Source organism: Heteronotia binoei, chromosome 13 (assembly GCF_032191835.1).
Source record: "Heteronotia binoei isolate CCM8104 ecotype False Entrance Well chromosome 13, APGP_CSIRO_Hbin_v1, whole genome shotgun sequence".
Classification (NCBI taxonomy): domain Eukaryota; kingdom Metazoa; phylum Chordata; class Lepidosauria; order Squamata; family Gekkonidae; genus Heteronotia; species Heteronotia binoei.
Window position 1 is genome coordinate 61,406,402 of NC_083235.1, and position 20,698 is coordinate 61,427,099.

General features: G+C 41.1%; 1 protein-coding gene across 3 annotated transcripts in view; it reads right to left on the minus strand.

The window, feature by feature from the left end:
* Window positions 1-20,698, minus strand: part of PGS1 (phosphatidylglycerophosphate synthase 1) — a 43,473-nt gene that overhangs the window by 22,265 nt on the left and 510 nt on the right. For 2 of the 3 annotated variants that reach the window (XR_009556139.1, XM_060253193.1), the window contains exons 2-6: window positions 6,317-6,506; window positions 4,489-4,566; window positions 2,736-2,835; window positions 738-927; window positions 225-403 (exon numbers count right to left, since the gene is read on the minus strand). Coding sequence is in view for 2 of the 3 variants with exons in the window: in XM_060253193.1 (XP_060109176.1) it covers window positions 225-403; window positions 738-927; window positions 2,736-2,835; window positions 4,489-4,566; window positions 6,317-6,506 (737 nt within the window). In the remaining variant the exon portion in view is untranslated. The remainder of the gene's footprint in view (window positions 1-224; window positions 404-737; window positions 928-2,735; window positions 2,836-4,488; window positions 4,567-6,316; window positions 6,507-20,698) is intronic. The other variant, XM_060253194.1, reaches the window with a different exon arrangement.

Sequence of the window (20,698 nt, forward strand, 5' to 3'; positions counted from 1 at the left end):
CAAGGCATATACCTTTCCTCAGCTCTTGAACACCTCTGTCTACGGAGATGGTATTCCTTTTCCCTTTGGAAATGCCTGAGCAGTTGGTTTGCGCCTTGCAGCAGCTGGGGCGATAAGGCGCACAAATGGAACACCTGCTTCAGCTGGCGAACATTAGAGTATACTGGAGTGCTGAAGGGATAAGCAACAACAACCAAATATTGTTAGCCTGGTGGTCCTCCTACCTTGATAAGGATGGACCATCCCATCCATAACTTTAACTGTATTATCTGGTTGTAACTGTAGGGAAACATCTCCGACAGCATCTACTAGCTCAGTGAAGAAGTCAGCGATCTCAGGTGAATCTTGCAGGAACACATAGCGGTCCTGACGATTGGTGAAGTAGGAATCACTCAAGTTGGCCCTACAGGGGAAAGGGGGCAAGAATGACAATAGAAAAAGCATACAAAAAATCACACCAGGAATACACACATATACACAAAGAGACACCCATAACAATATATAGCCAAAGGCTGCCCCTTTCCCACGCCCACCCTCTCCAACACCACAAAGATGTAACAGTGGCGGTGGCAATGTGATATAACAGTGGCAATGTGATATAACAACTCTGTCTCTAAAGCAAGCAGCAAGGTTTGTAGTATGCTCCATCTTAGATGTTTTCCCTTTGCGTTTTACCAAGGATCACGAATTTTTTCTATACCCAAATGAGCCATCAATTCCTTGCATCTGGGACTCACCCACTCAAGATCACATTATCATCAAAGAGATAAACCTTGATGTGCTGAAGCCCAATGGTCTCATTGAATCGCTCGGGGATTAAGAGTCGAAGCAGACCACGCAGGTTTGGAGTGTGGAAGAGAGAGACACGGACCCACTCTGGAAACCTCCTCAGGAGTGGAAGGAGCATGGTCCGAGAATTCTTTCGTCCTGAAAGACAGAATAAAATGGATTTGCCAGGAATTCCAACAGTACATTTCCTTTCTTGATTTGAATTTAACAAGGGGTTGCTTAGTTAAACCATGTTTTATAGTCTTTAATTTTTCACGGCCCAAATTCAACAATGGATGACTACTGCCCATAAGGAGTGAAAATGCACATGTCCTCTGACAGCTGCAGTAACACTTGTTCACAGCAGCAAGAGAATTCCACTTCCAGTACTGCCATGTACCACAACAAGAGGAAATCCAAGGAGGGAAGAGAAACTGGGCCCTGAAACTCAGCGTAGGCTATCATTTCCTGCAGGTATACAAGGAATATTTTTCTAGAAAATAAAAACTGAAATAATCTGGATGACACCCAGCTCTACCTATTGATGGGTGGCCAGTCTGACTGTACCCTGGAAAATCTAGACCTGGCATTACAAGCCGTGGCCTCTTGGCTCAGACTGAGTCGGCTGAAATTGAATCCGACGAAGACGGAGGTTCTCTACCTGGGTCGGGGCGGTCCGGGGAGAGAGATCCAGCTGCCGGCCCTTGACGGGGTGCCACTGATACCGGTCCCTAAGGTCAAGAGCTTAGGCGTGCTCCTTGAGTCCTCCCTTACAATGGAGGCTCAGGTGGCAGCCACCGTTAGATCTGCCTTTTTCCATCTTCGGCAAGCGCGGCAGCTGGCCCCTTACCTGGAGCGCAACGACTTAGCGGCGGTAATCCATGCTACGGTCACCTCAAGAATAGATGACTGTAATGCTCTCTATATGGGGCTACCCCTGACGCTAACCCGGAGACTACAACTAGTGCAGAACGTTGCGGCACGGCTGTTAATGGGGCTACCATGAGAGAGCTGCACTGGTTGCCTGTTGTGTTCCGAGTTCGCTTCAAGGTGTTGGTATTAACCTTTAAAGCCCTTTATGGTCAGGGACCTGCCTATCTACGGGACCGCCTTTCCCCATATATCCCCCAGAGAGCACTGCGATCAGGGACAAAAAATCTGCTGTCTGCCCCTGGCCCAAAAGAAGCCAAGTTATGCATAACGAGATCCAGGGCTTTTTCGGTGGCAGCACCAGAACTTTGGAACACCCTCCCAGAAGCTATAAGGGCCCTGCGGGATTTGTTGGCGTTCCACAGGGCCTGTAAGACTGAACTGTTTAAGCAGGCTTTTGTGGTTGATTGAAAATGGGCTGCCACCGGACATCCTACAGAATGCTGGCGATCATAGTCAGAAGTCAATACCGCCTAGATTGGACTAAGACAGCGCTAATAGTTTTAAAATTGATAAGTAAATTATGGTTTTATATGTTTTATTGAATTGATTGTTTTTATGATGTTGTAAGCCGCCCTGAGTCCGCTTGCGGAGAGGGCGGGATATAAATGTAAGTAAGTAAGTAAGTAAATAAGTAAGTAAGTAAGTAAATAAGTAAATAAGTAAGTAAGTAAGTAAGTAAGTAAATAAGTAAATAAGTAAGTAAATAAGTAAATAAGGAAGTAAATAAGGAAGTAAGTAAATAAGTAAGTAAATAAGTAAGTAAATACATACATACATACATACATACATACATACTGTTCAAGGCTCTTCAGATGCATATAGGCTAGATGTGGAAGTTTGCCAAATGCAAGGTTTCTCCATTTTTGCCTTTTATTTGCCAAATGCAAGGCGTCTCCATTTTTGCCTTTTATTACTGACCCCCAACCCGCTTAAGGTTGAACTAGAACGACTCTTTTAAGCAGACGTGTCCTATTTGCTTAACTGGCCCAGGACAACAAAATAAGCAAAAATTATGACCAAGCACACATGCTTACCTCGGGATCCCCTTGTGAAGTCTAACAGAATGGACACTCTGAGGCTGGAAGAACCGCATGCCTGCAATGATCTTTCTAAAGCTGTTTCAATGCAATCCACCTGGAGGAATAACACAGGCATGAAAGCACAAAGGAAGTTCCCAGGTGTGTCACATTCTTCATATAAGACGTATAAAAACAAAGCCGTGAATTTACAGAGAACACTTATTTGCTGAGCACTACTCTTATGCTCTAATGCTGCATTAGTAATGTGGTCGTTCTCTGCCCCCCAAAAAGGCGGAAGGAAGAAAAATGGAAGAAGCTGCAGGAGCAGCGGAACGCAATCAAAGCCGGGATTTGCTTGAAGGCTAGAATTTGTCCTTCAGAAGTCAACAAGCAACGGAGGGACTCCTGTGGAACTTTATTATTGAGTCTTAGTACTCAGTTTGGAAAACTCAGTGACTGTGTGGGGTCCTCCTTGGAATATTGTTTTGAGACTGTTGTTTGTTTTCTATTTATACTGTATGAATGTATGCCCACTGTTGTAGGCTGTTCATTTCATGATAATAGAACTTTGTATACACCAGTCAAGAGTGTTTGTTTGTGCACAATATTTTGTATTTTTGTATTTTATATATTGTGCTGCCACTGTTCTTTTGCAGACTAGCATTAAAGGCTAACCAGCTAGAAAGAAAACAGCTTGGAAATCATAGATAAGGTTGAGTGTATCCTTCCAACTCCATCCTGATTAGGATTTTGTTCCATGTTTAAATCAGGCTTTCAATCCAATGATGATCCATCAGATCTCACAGAACTTCAAGAAGCAGAACCCAAGGATGAAAAGAAGAATACTCCTTGCCATTTTCCCAGTGTCCTTGTGATACAGAAGAATAAAACTGTGCACTCCTGCATCTCAAACAAAACCAGAGAAATTCCATCAAAACTAGCCCTTTGTGTACTAAAGTCTTTTAAAAAGATTTTTTTTCTGCACAAAGAAGCTATTTCTGAGGAGGTTTCCATGATACAAGACAGTGCAATGACACACTTTAAAACTCGGCTGCCTAAACTTCAAGAGACTAAAAAAATGTTTTACAGCAAACGAAGGGGTAGTTTTGAAGGGATTTCTTTCTATTATCTCTTTTGTTTGCTGCTGTTTCTACTTTGTAATACAGTGGTACATGTTTCTAGGACTTTATACACTATAACACCCTTAGCACACAAACCAAACTAGCTTCTCCACAAGGCATGCTTGCTATTCCTCAGAGCAATGCCAAAAGCTACACTCAGCCTTGATGAACAAACAGGTTTGTGATGGGCATGAACCAGGCTTGTTGTGCTCACTTGCTGCATCCACAAAAGCCAGGATTAAACCATGATTTAGAGGCTCCAAACTGTCCAGACATCCACATTCAGATGTCACAGCAAACTGGGTCTCAAAATCACTAAGTCTTTGACAAAGAAGGGGAAGGAAGGTGGGAGGGCACAAGCACAATAAACCAGGTTTGTGCCCATCTTTGTTTGCAAATATCTGAACAGAGCCAAAATGTGGCAAAACTGGTCCATGAGAAACCCCTACAATCTGATTTAACTCTTACCAGCAATTTAACATTGCAGTTCTGCACTGAGCGTCTTGCCTTCATTATTCTAGCGATGCTGTGAATTAAGAAGGCAAAATAAAAAATTCAACAGCATCTTCAGGAGGAAATATTGCCTTGGGCACTCCTAAAAAGCTTCTTGCAAGCTTATGCAGCAAGCTTCAGAGACCAACACTTACTAGTTCCTGCTCCAGAGGTCCTGTTCCGAGGTAGAGTGAAGCTAAGACCACTCGCTTCTTGGCCACCTTTATCTGTCCCTGAATAAAAGAAAGAAACGTTTAAGTTCACTGATCTTTCACCCAATGGGACACTCAATCCAATCAAACCTATCTGGAATCAAGCCCACATAAAAGAGAAGGAAGCCTACAAGCGACTGAACAGAAGATGGAGATGGTTACCGAGTTGTGAGGGACCACTTTTTCTGTGCATGCTCAGAAATATATATATTTTATTTATTTATTTATTTTTGTTAATTTGTATTCCGCCCTTTCCTGCAAGCAGGCTCAAGGCGGATCACAACAAGAATGAAAACAATTAAAAACTACAAGCTAAGGCCATAAAATACAATAAAACAAATAACACACACACGTATGCCTTGAACCTCACTAATTTTCAAGCAGGCAATAATCTTCCACTAGAAAACTCAGGCATGCTTTTCTGGTCAGAGACTCTTGTAAAAAAACAAAAACAAAAGTTAAGTACACTAAGGAGGAGCAGTGCAAGTCAAAGCTGCCTGCCAGGAAGTCACAACCCAAAGCTTGGAAGACATTAAGGAACTGAAGTACCCAGATCCAAGCAGGAAATTAAAGGAAGGTATATTTACTATATGCCAATACCCAAGCACATCTGTTCTGTGCCAGAGCAAAGTACTGGGATTCCCCCTGTATCATATTTTCTTCAGTTGTTATTCAGATACTGCCAACTCGTTTTTGTAATATGCTAACAGAGAAATTCTTATTCTACCCATAATACGAGGTGTGTTATTTTTCTAGGTGCAAGTGGACAAAGCACCATTCTCATCTACTTCATTTTAAGGGTCTGACTTTTAATATATGAAGCTGTTTTAACCTAAGCCAGACCAATAGTCCTCCTAACCAGTTCTATACATTATGACAGGCAGAATCTCCCCAGAGTTTCAAGAAAGGATCTTTCCCAGACTTCCTATAACAGATTCAGAGTTTTTTTTTAAAAAAAACTGGAGACGCCAGAAATTAGGCAAAGAGATACATGCAAAGCATGTGAATTATAATTGAACTATGACCTGTTTTACCATTAAGAAAAGGAAGAAGAAGAAGATGTTGGATTTATATCCCGCCCTCCACTCCGAAGAGTCTCAGAGCGGTTCACAATCTCCTTTCCCTTCCTCCCCCACAACAGACACCCTGTGAGGTAGATGAAGATATTGAATTTATATCCCGCCCTCCACTCCGAAGAGTCTCAGAGCAGCTCACAGTCTCCTTTCCCTTCCTCCCCCACAACAGACACCCTGTGAGGTGGGTGGGGCTGGAGAGGGCTCTCACAGCAGCTGCCCTTTCAAGGACAACCTCTGCCAGGGCTATGGCTGACCCAAGGCCATTCCAGCAGGTACAAGTGGAGGAGTGGGGAATCAAACCCGGTTCTCCCAGATAAGAGTCCGTGCACTTAACCACTACACCAAACTGGCTCTAGACACAAGATCTATCAAAAGGGGTTTCTCTACTTACCTTCTAATTCTGACTTTAGAACCTAGGAATCTCTGTTCAGAAGAGGCAGGACCTACTAAAATGTACATTAAAGAAGGGCAAGGCAAGACTGTCTTGTTCCATAAGTTATCGTCACAGTTACCCTTCAAATGCAGTTTTAGAAGGCCATAGCAGTACTACCATGTCCTTCTGAAACAGAAGGCTGTCGCTTTTAAATGCAATGAAAGAAAGACAATGCCAAACACCCACACACACAAAAGCACAACACTTGACCTCTATACTTCCCCCCTCCCAATGGCACACATGTTGGAGGTACACCAATCACCTTCATAAGTTCAAAGAATTCAGTTGGGGACGAAAGCACTTTGACACGGGAACTGGCAATCCCAAACTCTGGAACAAAGTTTCTGATCCACTGAAACTTATGGGATCCCTCGGGGCAGAGGCAACAAGGTGGAGCCGTTAACTGAGGAACAGTAGGAGACAATAGTGGAGCCAACAACAGCCATGATGACCTAATAGCAGAAAGAAATGAGTAAGCTGTATGTGTTGAAATGGCATATGAGCAAGGGGGTACAGTTTAAACGACTACATTTAACATAAGACTGCATTTCACATCTGCCTTTTACCTCCATTAGTCACAACCATTGTCATTTTTGCCAGGAAGGGAAATGCCATTCTGTAAGCAGAAGGCAGTATGTCAATCCCTTTACGATTAAGGAGGAAAGGCTGTATGAAAAGTAATAAAGGTGACCGGCATTGTGGAAGAGCAACAAAAAAACAGCAGGTAGAGCAGAAACAGGTATCTCCTGGCACAGTGGCTAACAGCTGCATGGCAAGGCACAAAAGGCCAGTTCTCTACTAGAGATGAGTTACTGTAACTCTGCTTGCTCACGGTGTGTCTGGCCAACATTTGGTACACATTACATGGGATTCTGGCACTTGGGTTAGAAAGGCTACTAACCCCACTTACAGAAGCACTACTACAGTAATACACAAGGTAACCATTTTCAGTATCATTACATGCTTCCTTTTTTGAAAAGCTGGGGTTTTGATGGGCCGTCCAACTGTTAAAGTTTACTGTTGCTCCTACATAAATATTGTTTTACTTTGACCACGTGGGACTATTTCCCTTTCCCTAACAACCACACCAAACAGGTGTATTACGTACACAAAATATGCCCTGATTGAATTAGGCCCATTACTATAAAACTGCCACACATTCTACCACTGTAGCAAAGCAAGAAAAATGTTTCTCTTCCAGAACCCAATGAACTGAAACCACACATGCAAGGATCTTCCCCCGTTTTTCTCTCCCCCAGCAGCCATTTTTCAACCCCAGAAAACTGATTCCTGAGGCTGTGGGGCCCATGTGGAATAAGAGTCACACAAGCTGGTAAGCAGCAGTGAGGAAGGAGAAGGGTACAATTCCTCCTTCTTAACCACTGCCAGAAGAGTTAGAATAGACAATTTTTCTCCCTTTGTCCTTACTGCAGCCCTCCAGATGCACATGGCTGTTACTCCATGTGGGTCCTAGAATCCTTTGAATCAACTTTCCCATAGTTGGATATGGCTGCTGGGGGCAGGGCGGCAGGGAGAGACCCAAAACCATCAGCATAGCTATTGAGAGATCACTACGTCCTGCTCAGTTCCTAGAACCTGGAATTTTGCCAACCTTGACAGACATTTTAGGAAGTATACAAAAACAATAAGAGAAAGAAGTAACTTTAGTCAATCTTGGTGGGTAGAAAGCAATGCATTTTCCCCAAAAGCTTATGAATTCTACAGTGGTAGCCCTTGTTAGCTTTGCAGCACACACACACAAAAAAGACACTGTGGTACAGTAAAGACATTTCAATTCCAGGATAAGTTTCCATGGATTAAATAAAATAAAAACTTGCTGGTCTTTTAATATCTCACAAGAGAATTGCTCAATTTAGATTGTTCACCAGCACCTTTTGCCACGCTGCTCCACGCTTTTGATCTGCCGTGACACACACCATCATCACCTTGCTACAAAACTCTCAGGCATGACCTTTACCAGAATTTTATGAGGAACTCTTGGTTATGAGGAACTCTTGGTCCAAAGCTAGAATGACCACAGATTCCAGGAAGATGATTTCACTTATTTGCTTCGTGATAAAATGTTGAATCTTCACAATGTTTGCATGCATCCTTGCACAAAAAAGCCAGACTGCGTTTCCCAGAAAGCCCACCAGTTGGTCACCGCCTATTCATCACAATGCCAATCTGACTCAGAATGTGCAAGAATTCCTAGCAAATTTGTTTCTTCAATGGTTCATGGGGACTCGGCACCACTTTGGCAATACTGAATTACAGTAACTCAGAGGGAAATTTTCCATTTTCCTTACACCAAAAAGAGAACTTGAAGCACTTATCTGATGTGGTCTTTGAAGCTCAACTAAAAAGCAGCACAGTGGCAGGATTCCATTGAATTTGGATCAATATTGCTCTATCAATCTATATAAAGAGAATTCTGATACTTTTTAAAAAGCCCAATAAGCGTGCACTTAAGGATAACACTATTTACTATCCACATTTCCTAACACATTCTTGATGCAATGAATAGATCTTCCTTCCCACACTTCATCAGCCTGTGACTACATTTATAGGCCTATCTGCAGACACACAATTTGCACTAATTCCTTAATGTAATATATGATTTCAGTGCTTTGTAACAGGGTCTTTCTAATGCACCATTGTCCTAGAGAGCTTTGCGAGTGGAGAGTGACAGTGAGGCTACTCTGATGCCCAAACCTGCTAAAAACAAAAATGTGCCACTAGGCAAGACACTGATATCCCTCCTCTTCAATATTCTCTACTAGCAGTTTCAGGGAGCCTGGTTTTAGATCAAAACTATTGTATAATGAGGAGTTAGACTTTTCTCTCTCTGCAAATTAGACCATGGAAATGCTACGAGAGAAAATGCAAGTTTCCCAAGGGGACAAACAGGATTAACCAGGGGCACAAGTTATATGGGGGAAAGGAATGAGGAGTTTTAAAAAATCTCACTCTGTACCACAAGTCTTGATACAAATCAGGCCCCCATCATTATTCAGAGCTTTTTATAGAGATGGGAAACTGGTTTAGCTCTTAGACATGATCAATCTTCTTAGAAATACAGCATCCCTTACTCAAACTCCTTTGAATCATTGTAGATATGTTGTATGCTTATATCTTTATGTTCAGCATTTTTGAAAGAACTGTGACATTTTAAACACAACCACTACACTGGCATGGACTAGCAGATAGCACTGAACTAGGATCATGGGAGACACAGGCTCAAATTCTCACTCGTGCCCCAGGAACTCAATGGGTGGCATAGGCCAGTCACATTCTCTCAGCCCAACCTACCTCAGAGTCTTCTTGTTGTGAGAAGACAGAGGGGAGAAGAACAATGTTCTAAGCAACTTTTGAGTCCAGATTGCAAAGCAGGATATAAATGAATATATAAATAAATGCAAATATTAATACAAATGCAACATGCTGTAAATCCTTTTCTAGTTCATGAACTCATAGTGATAACCAATAGAACAAAAAGTATTTCTGCCATAACAGATAACTAAAAATAACTGGAGGGTAAAGCCACCTTAAAAAATCCCATGTAAATACCAACTTTTTACCTAACAAGGCTGCTATAACAAACCTAACAGTGCAGCATTCAGAAACCAGTTAGCAGACACCACAGCACCAAGTCAGAAAAGGACCCTTCAAACTCACACAGAAGAAATGTCACAATTACCTAGAAGAGAAAATGAACTAAAAAGGGGGTCTTGCTTTTCTGAATTTCAAGAAGCTGCTATTTATAAATCTGGAAATTCTATTTTTAAGGAAGTAGAGGTTTGACTAATATCATAACAAAGCAAGATCAAGTACCACAATTCTTGTTAAACCTCAGTTACCCTACCAGAACTACAGGATTATATCATAGTGCTTATCACCCACACAAGCCACAGTAGAGCGGGCTCTGCCAGTGACTCTTGATTCACTGGAATGCCTGAGTGTGTATTACTGTATTTCTGCATGCGTTAAGTGACTGAATCTGGGAAACTAGTTTTATTGCTAACACACTGATGCAACAAACTAACAATAAAGGCTTGAGAGTAACTTCCTTAAACTACTGAGATACTTAAAAGGCAGGGCGTGAACATGTGTCCTCGGACTCCTGTTTCCCCTTACATTAACTGAGTCATGTTTACTGGATGCTACAAACAGTCTGAATGTTCACCTTTCTGGTTACTACCTTTCTCTTAAAGGAATCTGGAGGGTAGATCAGATGAAAGAACAAACTGCTTCTGTATCAAATGCAAAAGATGCTACTGTAAGCAAACAAAATCCTAAGACTAAAATGTTAAATTAGAAACAAGCATGGAAGAAAAGTACAGAACAAGAGGTGGTACCCATCCCACCCCACCCCCACCCCCCAAAAAAGTTGAAACGTTACAGCTAGTCCCACAGGAATCTTTTCATTCCTGAAGATGCTGAATAATCAAATGCTGCTTTCCAACTCAAAAATATATGATACTTAATGCTAAATATTAAAGTACATGTAGGTAAACCAATGTAACTCCAAGAGAGACTCATCCCCATACCCTTCTGACTATAGCAATGGGGCCAGAAAAAACTCAGCTGAAATTCAAAATTATGCTTGGAATCTATTCAGCAAGCCTGCATAAATTGCTTAATTTGAATATTTTACCTCTGTTTCAAAACAGAGTATTAGCAATGGCGACAGAAAAATTGTGAAAAGCAAACCAAGTAATGCATATCTGCCTGCTTGCTAAACTACTGAAAAGCTGGGAGTAAGGAAGCTATGTCTACAAAACAAACATGTATCATCGGCCTTCTACAACTATACAGACAGGACAGTTAAAAACGAGTCACAAATCCTTTTGCTCCCATGGAAGTTATCGCATTAGAAAGACAGATTCTGCATTTGTGTCATACAAATTTCTCAGCCTCTTGAGTCTCCTTAAGTCTCAGATCACATTTAATCCAACCAACTACTTTCCCAGAAATTGATTCTTTATGGAAACTGGAAATAAAATTATGCCTTGATAACAATCCAAAGCTTTGGGAAAAGGGCCAAGGGAAGAAGTTTTTGAACACAGAATTCACTGTTTATTATCGCTTTAGAATACATTTGTTAAAAGAAAGATTTGTTTTGAATACAGTAAGTTTTACAGTACGCAGATGAGCTAGCATGAAGGGGGGGAAGTCAGAACATCTGCTGAATGCAACATACTTCCTGTAACACCAGCAGCAAATAGTTTTTCCCAGATAATGTAAGACTCACCATCACCAAATACAATTTTGAAGCTTTCCTTTTTCAATGGTGCAAAAAGGGAACTTGGCCATTAAGTGCATTTTATATAGCACAAAGTGTTTTGCATATGTTTTGTTCTCTGAAAAACCAAATTAAGCTGCTATGTCTGTTTTGCAGCTACAACTGAGGCTGACAAAACAGCTGCTTGCAAGTTCATGGCTAAGTTTACACTGTACCCAAAATTTCCCAAATTCAAGTCTCTAGGCCAACATTCTGACTAGAAAGGCTTACCTGAACCCTGAAGATCCTTAAGCATTACACCACTTCAAGAACTTATCCACTTTTGTTAAAATAAAGCTAAGGAAGCCCTGTCCTGTTTCATTTGATGGCCCTTTTGACAATCTATCTCTACAATGAAAAATATCCAAAGACTTTGCTTGGTATGTAAACACAACTGGATAAAAGCCACCCGTTTAATATGAAAAGGCCAGCATTTGCTGAAAATGGTTTTTCCTTGCCCTGATGCCAAAGCAGCATAACATTAAGCAGCATGAAGAGATCTGTAGAAATAATTATGTCTGTATGGATTGCCAGATGATGTTACAGCCCTGCAACAACAAACTAGATTTGGGAAAATCAGGTGTGCACCCTCTTATTTACAAACAGCTTCACATGACAATGCATAAATGTTTCATTTTTGTTTTGGTGGCTGTATTAACCATTAACCTTTCCTCTCTCACTAGGGTACCTTCCCCATTTCTTCAGATATGTAGTTTAGCATCTGATTCACACAGCCACTGTCTTTTGTTCTAGTGTCTCAACATGAGCTTAGTCCTCAAGGTTCAGAAACTGTCAGAAGAGAGTGCTGTTGTGCCTTACTGCTGTTCTATTGTAAGACAAAGCTTTACTGCATGGTCTAGAATGGCATACAACATCTTGCTGAACTGTAGAGGAATGCATACAAAAGCTGCAAAGAGTGGGAACAGGGAGGATAAAATTGATAAGGCTTCCTCTCACTACAGGAAACGTTCCTAAGCTATTTGAGGGGCAGGAGATGGAACCAACATCCTTATCAGTTCTAAACATACACATGTGTATGTCAATTTACACATACACAGGGTTGCCTTTGGGCTGACTGCAGTTTATTCCAAGCAAGTGTAACAAAAAGTCCTAACATTAAATATATACTGATGGACTGAGAAGGAAAGAGATGTTGATGTAGTGGATATCCTGATGAAAATGTCAACTTGGTGTACTCCTGTACTGAAAAAAAGCAAACTCCATGCTGGAGATTATCAAGCAAAGGATGGAAAATAAAACAGCCAATACCATAATGCCCATGTAGAGTTCTATGGTACAGCCTTATTTGGAATAGCACTGCTATCTTTAAAAAGATATTTCAGAGCTAGAAAAAACACAGAAGAGAACAACCATCATTAAAGGCATGGATGCAAACGTCCTATGAGAATAGGCTAATGTTTGGGACTTTTCAATTTAGAAAAACGAAGGGGAAGGCATGACGACAGATTTATAAAATTATGCATAGGGTGGAAAAAGTGGATAGAGAAAACTTTTCTCCTTCCATGATACGAGGACTCAAGAGCACCCAATGAAGCTGATGATCAACAAAGTCAGGCTGGACAAAACAAAATACTTCCTTATTCAATGCATAATTAAATTGAGGCATTCACTGTCAGTGGATGCAGTGATGCCACTAACAGAGATGCCTTTTAAAAATGTTTATACAGATACATGACCACTAGCCATAATAACTACAGGAAAGCAGAGTCAGGAAACCCAGGAACACCAGTAATAGAAGGCAATATCAGAGGAAGGCCTTGATTTCTGCGCCCTGTTTGTTGACACCCCAGGGAAACTAGTTGGCCACCATGTGAAACAGGAGACTGACCTTGGTGGACCATTGGTCTGATCTAGAAGGGCTATTCTTATGAGAGAAAACTCTTAATTTCACATATGCACATAATCTTGACACATAGTTCTCAAAGCTTAAGCATGATACTGTACATTCAAGAGCGCCCCCCCCCCATTACAACAGTATACAAACCTTTGCACACTCAGTTACAAATAATTTGAAGTGGAACCCAGCACGAGAAAATCCCACAGGTCCCTGGAGAAATAGGACAAATGAAGTTTTTAAAAAAATAATTAATATTCACTAAGCCACCTGAGCAGGTTCTGTGGAGAAGCAGCATAGAAGCATTCTAAATAAATAGGGGGGGGGGGATCATTTGAGTAAAAAAGCAACACCAATGCACTATGCAAGACAAATATTAAATTTGTTCTTTGTATACTTATAACATGACAGGGTAGATGCAAAAAATGTAGTGGATGAGACTGGTCCCATTCCAATTATAACAATTCAGCAGGACACTACAGAAATAAAGAGCCTCAAGGAAGATCAAGATATGCTGACAGAAATGAAAAAAAATTATGATTGACCAGAAAAGATGATGGAGCACAAACCTCAATGCAATGAAAACAGATGAAAACCACATCAGAAGGATGCATATAAAATACATACACTAAATGTTAATTTAGGTTTACTAGATAAATATGTTAGATATCCAAGACAGAATTATGAATATAATAAGCTACCCAGAACCACAGGGAAAGACAGAGTATAAAAAATTTAATAACCAGCAAATAAAATTCCTGAAGCATCTTCAAATGTCCAGACAGGCACAGATTCAGGTACAGGAAGCAAAAATGGAAAGTAGTCTTGTGGGATCTCCAAGACTAAAAGACTAACAGACTTCTTTCAAGTATAAGTTTACCTGGGATAGAGTCTACTTAATCATTTGAATGAAGTGAAACCCACAAAGAGGATAACACTGTCGACAACATTAAAAGATCATGAAACTCAAAAAGTATCATTCTGACACATTTTATATCCAAGGACTCAGAAGTATAAAAGATGTGAATGATCTTAAGAAGGATCATTCACATTTTAAGAAGGATATAGACATGCTGGAACGGGTCCAGAGGAGGGCGACAAAGATGATGAGGGGTCTGGAGACCAAGTCCTATGAGGAAAGACTGAAGGAGCTGGGAATGTTTAGCCTGGAGAGGAGGTGGCTGAGAGGTGATATGATCACCATCTTCAAGTACTTGAAGGGCTGTCATATAGAGGATGGTGTGGAATTGTTTTCTGTGGCCCCGGAAGGTAGGACCAGAACCAATGGGTTGAAATTACCGTAAATCAAAAGAGTTTCTGGCTCAACATTAGGAAGAACTTCCTGACCGTTAGAGCAATTCCTCAGTGGAACAGGCTTCCTTGGAAGGTGGTGGGCTCTCCTTCCTTGGAGGTTTTTAAACAGAAGTTAGATGGCCATCTGACAGCAATGAAGATCCTGTGAATTTGGGGTAGGTATTTGTGGGTTTCCTGCATTGTGCAGGGGGTTGGACTAGATGACCCTGGAGATCCCTTCCAACTTTATGATTCTATGATCCCTGTTCTCAACAGCTGTGATTTAAATTACCAGTTTGAAATGGCCCTTTAATCCCTCTGCTCACAATTCTCTGAATTTGGACTTTTCATACATTTGAGGAAGTGGACTCTGGTCCATTAAAGACTACCATAATAAATCTATTAGTCTTTAAGAAGTCACAAGACTTCTTAGAAGATGATGATATTGGATTTATATCCTGCCCTATACTCTGAACCTCAGAGCAGTCACAATCTCCTTTACCTTCCCCCCCCCCCCACACACAACAAATACCCTGTGAGGTAGGTGGGGCTGAGAGAGCTCTTACATCAGCTGCCCTTTCAAGGACAACTCCTGAGAGTTATGGCTGACCCAAGGTCATTCCAGCAGCTGCAAGCGGAGGAGTGGAGAGTCAAACCCAGTTCTCCCAGATAAGTCTGTGCACTTAACCACTATACCAAACTGGCTCTTGGTTTTTCTGCAACAAACTAACATAGATACCCCACTGGAATTAATATCAGACTATACCTGCTTCACTGGCATTTATAACAGGTAAATGTGAACGTCTGGAGGGGGGGGGGGGAGAATGGGAAAATTGCAGGAGGGGGGGAATTTTCCCCCAAGGACTTTTTCTTAATTTTTTTCCCCATTAGAAAAATGAGGAATTTGGGGGAGCAATGAAAATATCTTCTATGAAATGTTTTCTCTTTCTCTAGAACTGCTGTGGCCCCATATACCAAAATATATTTTGATCACTTAATGTGCAATATGCAATTTTTATGTAAGACAATCCACAACATTCAAGAATTCATGTGTGTACTGTAGATTCAAACATTGTTTGCCGTTTCAATGTGACTGCCACTTGAACCTGAAATCTGAATACACCTATCTCATCTGTTTGAGCTTTAAGTGTTGTTAAATGCCTGGCATCCCAATCCTGAAATTCATGGCACGAAGTTTAATGTCATGGAATGGGGGCTGAGAAATTTCATACTTTCACTATATGGCCCACTTAGTTCAAGTCAAGAGTGATTCTGGTCCATGTAACTGTTTTGAGCTTTGCACCCTTAGTTTAAAGAAAAATACACTTGAGGATTTTGTTTCCCTTTTGTTCCTGTAGCCCTGAAAAAAGTGGGAGTCTGGCTTTGTAGGACTATTACAGGACTTCATGTGAAAAGCCTTCTTGGTAGTAGTGCTCCATGAAGAAACAACTCTACAACAATATAAAAATGCTCCATTTCTCTATCAGCAAGAAAGCGCTTGATCTTTACACTGAGACTGGTGGTGGTGCTGTTCATTGACTTGTGGCCAAATGAGATGTCTCAGCCTGTCTGAAACTTGATAGATATCAAGTACTCCCCTTATAGTGGGAGGAAGGCACTCTCTCTGAGATATATGTTAATTTATCCATGACACTTGGTATTACATTTGGAGATCTATCTTTCTTTAGGAACCACATATGGAAAAAGAGTATAAGACAAATCCAGGGTTGAACTGCTACAGGTCAGACAAAACTGATTCTAGCAACTCAGGAGGAGAAACTACTTTTTCCAGAAAAGGGGGTAACCCACAATAAGTAAAAGAGAAATTTCCTCCCCATAAAAAGTGTCGCTTTGGCTGCTATTCAGCGTTTTTAATTTAAATAAAGAGAAACAGGCAAGGGTTGATATACCATTCCGTTGAATATTGCCAAATGACCACCGATTTGACCATGGCCAAATATTCCATGATTTCAAAAATGATACACCATGTTGATGAAAAGTTACATTTTAAATTTAATCACAGTCACATTCTTTAGCAAAAGCGGTCTGCTGCCAAGCCCTAAAGCTGTCAGGAACAGAACTAGCAGCAAAGCATTCCTACTAGCCTCCAGCTGTTATTGCAAGCATATCCAAATAAAAAGAATCCAGATAGTAAGCATGCTGCTTACTGCTTACTTCACACAATTTACCTTTAAAAACTGGTTTAAGTAGTGGTTACTTTATTTTCTGTTGAATGACATTTTTTTCTAATGTTGAAACTCTAGGCTGACTCTGAAGTTCCAGGATAAAAGCCAAAGGGAAAAAAAAATCAGAGAATTGTCCACATTTATAGAAACTTTAGAAATTATAGTTATTCCTTTTTGAACACTGATTTCATTATTTGATATCAAATTAGTTTCAGTAAATACTGTACATATCAAAACTGTGAGTGATTAAAATATGCTATTTTTATCACAGTTAATCTTTTATTTCAGTGATGACTTTTTTTGACCAGTCAAATGGCCAATATCTCTATTTTTAATATTATGTCATACTGGAGTAAAAATGGATTTTAGAAAGGAAAATGAAGAGAGACTCTTGATGATTTCTGCAAATATATAGCATAGATAAATAATTATTTCACACCAAGATTATTATGCAAACAGATTGCTATCAAAGTGAAATGACTTCAGCAGACAGCGAGGTATAAATAACCTAAATAAATCTATAAAATGTATACTATCTAGGAGTTTTCCTATTTTATATAGAAATGGAGGGCACAGAAATAAATTTAACACAAGAACTGCTGTGGCCCCATATACCATGATCCTAACTATTATTTGCACTGTTAAATTATAATGCATACCAACCAATGTTCCCTTTACGCTGCAGAGTCTTGTGAGCAAAAAGTCTACTTTATGAGCTACTGGTATTGAAGCTGTGAGCTGCTGGCATTAAAGTGGTGAGCTACTGCATAAATTATTGTGCTCTGGGGTCATCTTTCCGAAGCTAAGACAAAAATACGTGAGCTGGAGGCTAAAACTCTGTGAGCTAGCTCACACTAACTCAGCTTAGGGGGAACACTGATACCAACAGTTATCTGTTCATTGATCCTTAGCATATTTACTTATTTCTTTAAACAAAAATACTTTTTAAAAAGTGGAAAAAGGGATGAATAGCCATACAAAGTTCACAAGCATAGTCCTATACCCAACACCACAAACCATGAAGGGCCATAACGAAAAGTTTTTCTCCCTGAGCAAAACTATCCCCCAAGCTTTTCAGTCTCTATGTAAAGCTGTCAGCGATGCAAAGGGTCGCATGGGGCTTTGCCTAAGATGGAAATCCCCTCCCAGGAGCCTTTCCTGGAGCAGGCACAGGCCTTAACTAGCTGCCAACTCTCTGGTCTGGGGTTCAAACTAGGAACGGCCCACAGAATCCCCCTTCACCCTTCCAAACAGCACCCCCCCCCCCCCCCCGTGAGGACACTGCTACGTGACCAATCAAGCTTTAGACATAAAGACTCAAATGCTTTTAAAATTATTATTAAACAAGGTGTATAGTAACAAACAGATGAGGTGGAACACTTTGGAGCAAAAGCTTGTACAGGGATATGTTTTCAGCCAACAAAGCAAATTAACACACAAAGCTTCCTAATGCAGTTTACTCACTGTTCCCTACTTTACCTAGCCCCTTCTAGATCCATCCAACCCACCCTCCTTGGGTGAGAGATCTTCTCCAGTTGGTAGTGGCTTCGTCTACTCAGCTCCTGGAAGAAAATTTTCCTCTCTCTTCATGGAGGCCTTATATTATTTCTCTTAAGGCCCAGCTGCCTTTGTGATGATTGGCCTTACCTTTCCCTCCAATTTCACCCCAGTCCAATCAGAATGCTCACAAGGTGCTTGGAAAATGTAAGCTTATGGTATTTTAAACTTCACATTAACCCTCAAAGGTTTCCTTGAGACCTAGTAGTCTGTAGTCTTAGGCCTAGGAGCTTGTCAAAAGCCCTTAGGACAAATCATTCTTAAGTCTTGAGGTTTGCTGTCATCTATACGCTGACTGTACAGAGCTCTATATATCCTTATCCAAATCTCCTGGTGATGAAGTAAAAGTCCTGAATTGCTGACTGGCTGCTGTGCTTAACTGGTGAAAAGTGAACAAATTGAAACTATGCCCTGAAAGGACAGAGGTAATGCTGGCCGGGAAGGTGGAGGTCTTGAAGGACACTGTTACCCCCAGTTCTGATGGAGCCCCTTGCTCTCGGTTAAAAGTCTTGGGGTTATACTAGATCCAAGACTATTACTGGAAAAGCAAAATAACAGAATTTTGCTACTTAAATTGATAAAGCTGGTCTGGCCACCAGGATCCATGCACAGTAACACCAAGACATGTCTGCAGTAATGCTCTGTCTTCTCTCAAAAACATTCCAGAAATTCCAGTTGGTACAGAATGCCACAGTTTGGCTATTATTTGGAACTAGATGGAGCATGCATATTAATCTCATTCAGCAGACATTCTCAATTTAAGGTATTTGGTTACCACACAGAAAGCCTTTCAAGGCCTTCAAGTGCAATATTTGAGCCTGCCTAGGCGGGGAGGGCGGGATATAAATATAAATATAATAATAATAATAATAATAATAATAATAATAATAATAATAATAATAATAATAATAATAATAATAATAATAATAATAATAATAATAATATTTGTGGAAGTATCCTGTCCCATTACTAATGCTGATTTCTCCACACCTACTATCCCTCCTGTAAGAACTGGCAGAATGTCAAACAGAGTCCAAACTTGTTACAAAGTATAGGCGTTTATTCGAGAACTACAGAGCTGAAGCTACAAGATAACACTGATGCCTAGGCCTGGCATCTAGTTACATTTTATGTGGTTAGGACAGCAACAATAAAACTATCTTTCACAAGGGGTACAGACAAGTGTCTCATTCTCAGGGATCGTTATCAGAAGGGAGGATGCATTCCCGCTGTGAAGGCCTATTCGGCCTGGCTTCAAACGGCCATCTGCAGATGTTGACCAGAGGTTATCTGTTACCCTCCAAGGATCACAGGCTGTTTGAAATGCAAAGCATTTGGGTGTTAGTTGCAGAGGCAAAGCGTTATGTGTTAAGGGGAATCTGCAATATGGAGTCGGTGTGGCTCACAGCATACATGAGAGTTGCAAGTTCTGACACCTCCTCATATCACACATAATCCAATCAAGCCTGCTATTGTCATTCAGCATCTGTGTTTTGGAGAGTGAGATCACTTCACTCTCCAAAACACAAGGACAGATGGACTCACATTCAAGAAGTAGAAAAAAGAAAAGAAGAAAAAGAAGGCTGCAGATTTATACCCCACCCTTCTCTCTGAATCAGACTCAGAGCAGCTTACAATCTCCTATATCTTCTCCCCCCACAACAGACACTGTGAGGTGGGTGAGGGTAAGAGGGCTCTCACAGAAGATGCCCTTTCAAGGACAACTCCTGCGACAGCTATGGCTAACCCAAGGCCATTCCAGCAGGTGGAAGTGGAGGAGTGGGGAATCAAACCCGGTTCTCCCAGATAAGGGTCCACACACTACACCAAACTGGCAAGAAGAGAGCAATGATTTATGAAAGCTCATACCTTGCCACAAATTTTGTTAGTATTTACGGTGTTGCTGGACTTCTGCTCTTTTCTACTGCTACAGACTAACATGGCTACCCATCTTTATCTTCAGGCCTTGGGTACTCTTATCTGTGGGACCGCCTCTTCCCCTATACTCCACCATGACAGTTTCTGTCATTCAGCAGGGGCTTCTGCAGGTGCCAACATGCAAATGAGCAAAATCAACAGCTGCCCGTACACAGGCTTTCTCCATTGTGACTCCCATCTTATAGAATGGTCTGCCCCAGGAGGTCAGAAATAGCTGGGCACAGATGCACCCCACCCCACACACACACACACAGCAGCCTGAATGCTCCTCACGCATGTGTGCAGCCAGTGCCTCTCCTGGCAGCAGGGTGGGAGTTGTATGAATGTTCCCACCCACATCAAAGAATACCAGCTTTTTCAAAGCCGGGAAACGGCTGGGCCAGATTCCTTGTGTGATCGCACCCATTGTGAACTCATCATCCAATAGCAGACATCACTCAACAGCCAACATTCCCAGCATCAGAATCCTAAAGCTTTTATTCTATACCTCTGCCTTAAAAACAGTATTAAACAGCTGTTCCATGCTTCGAA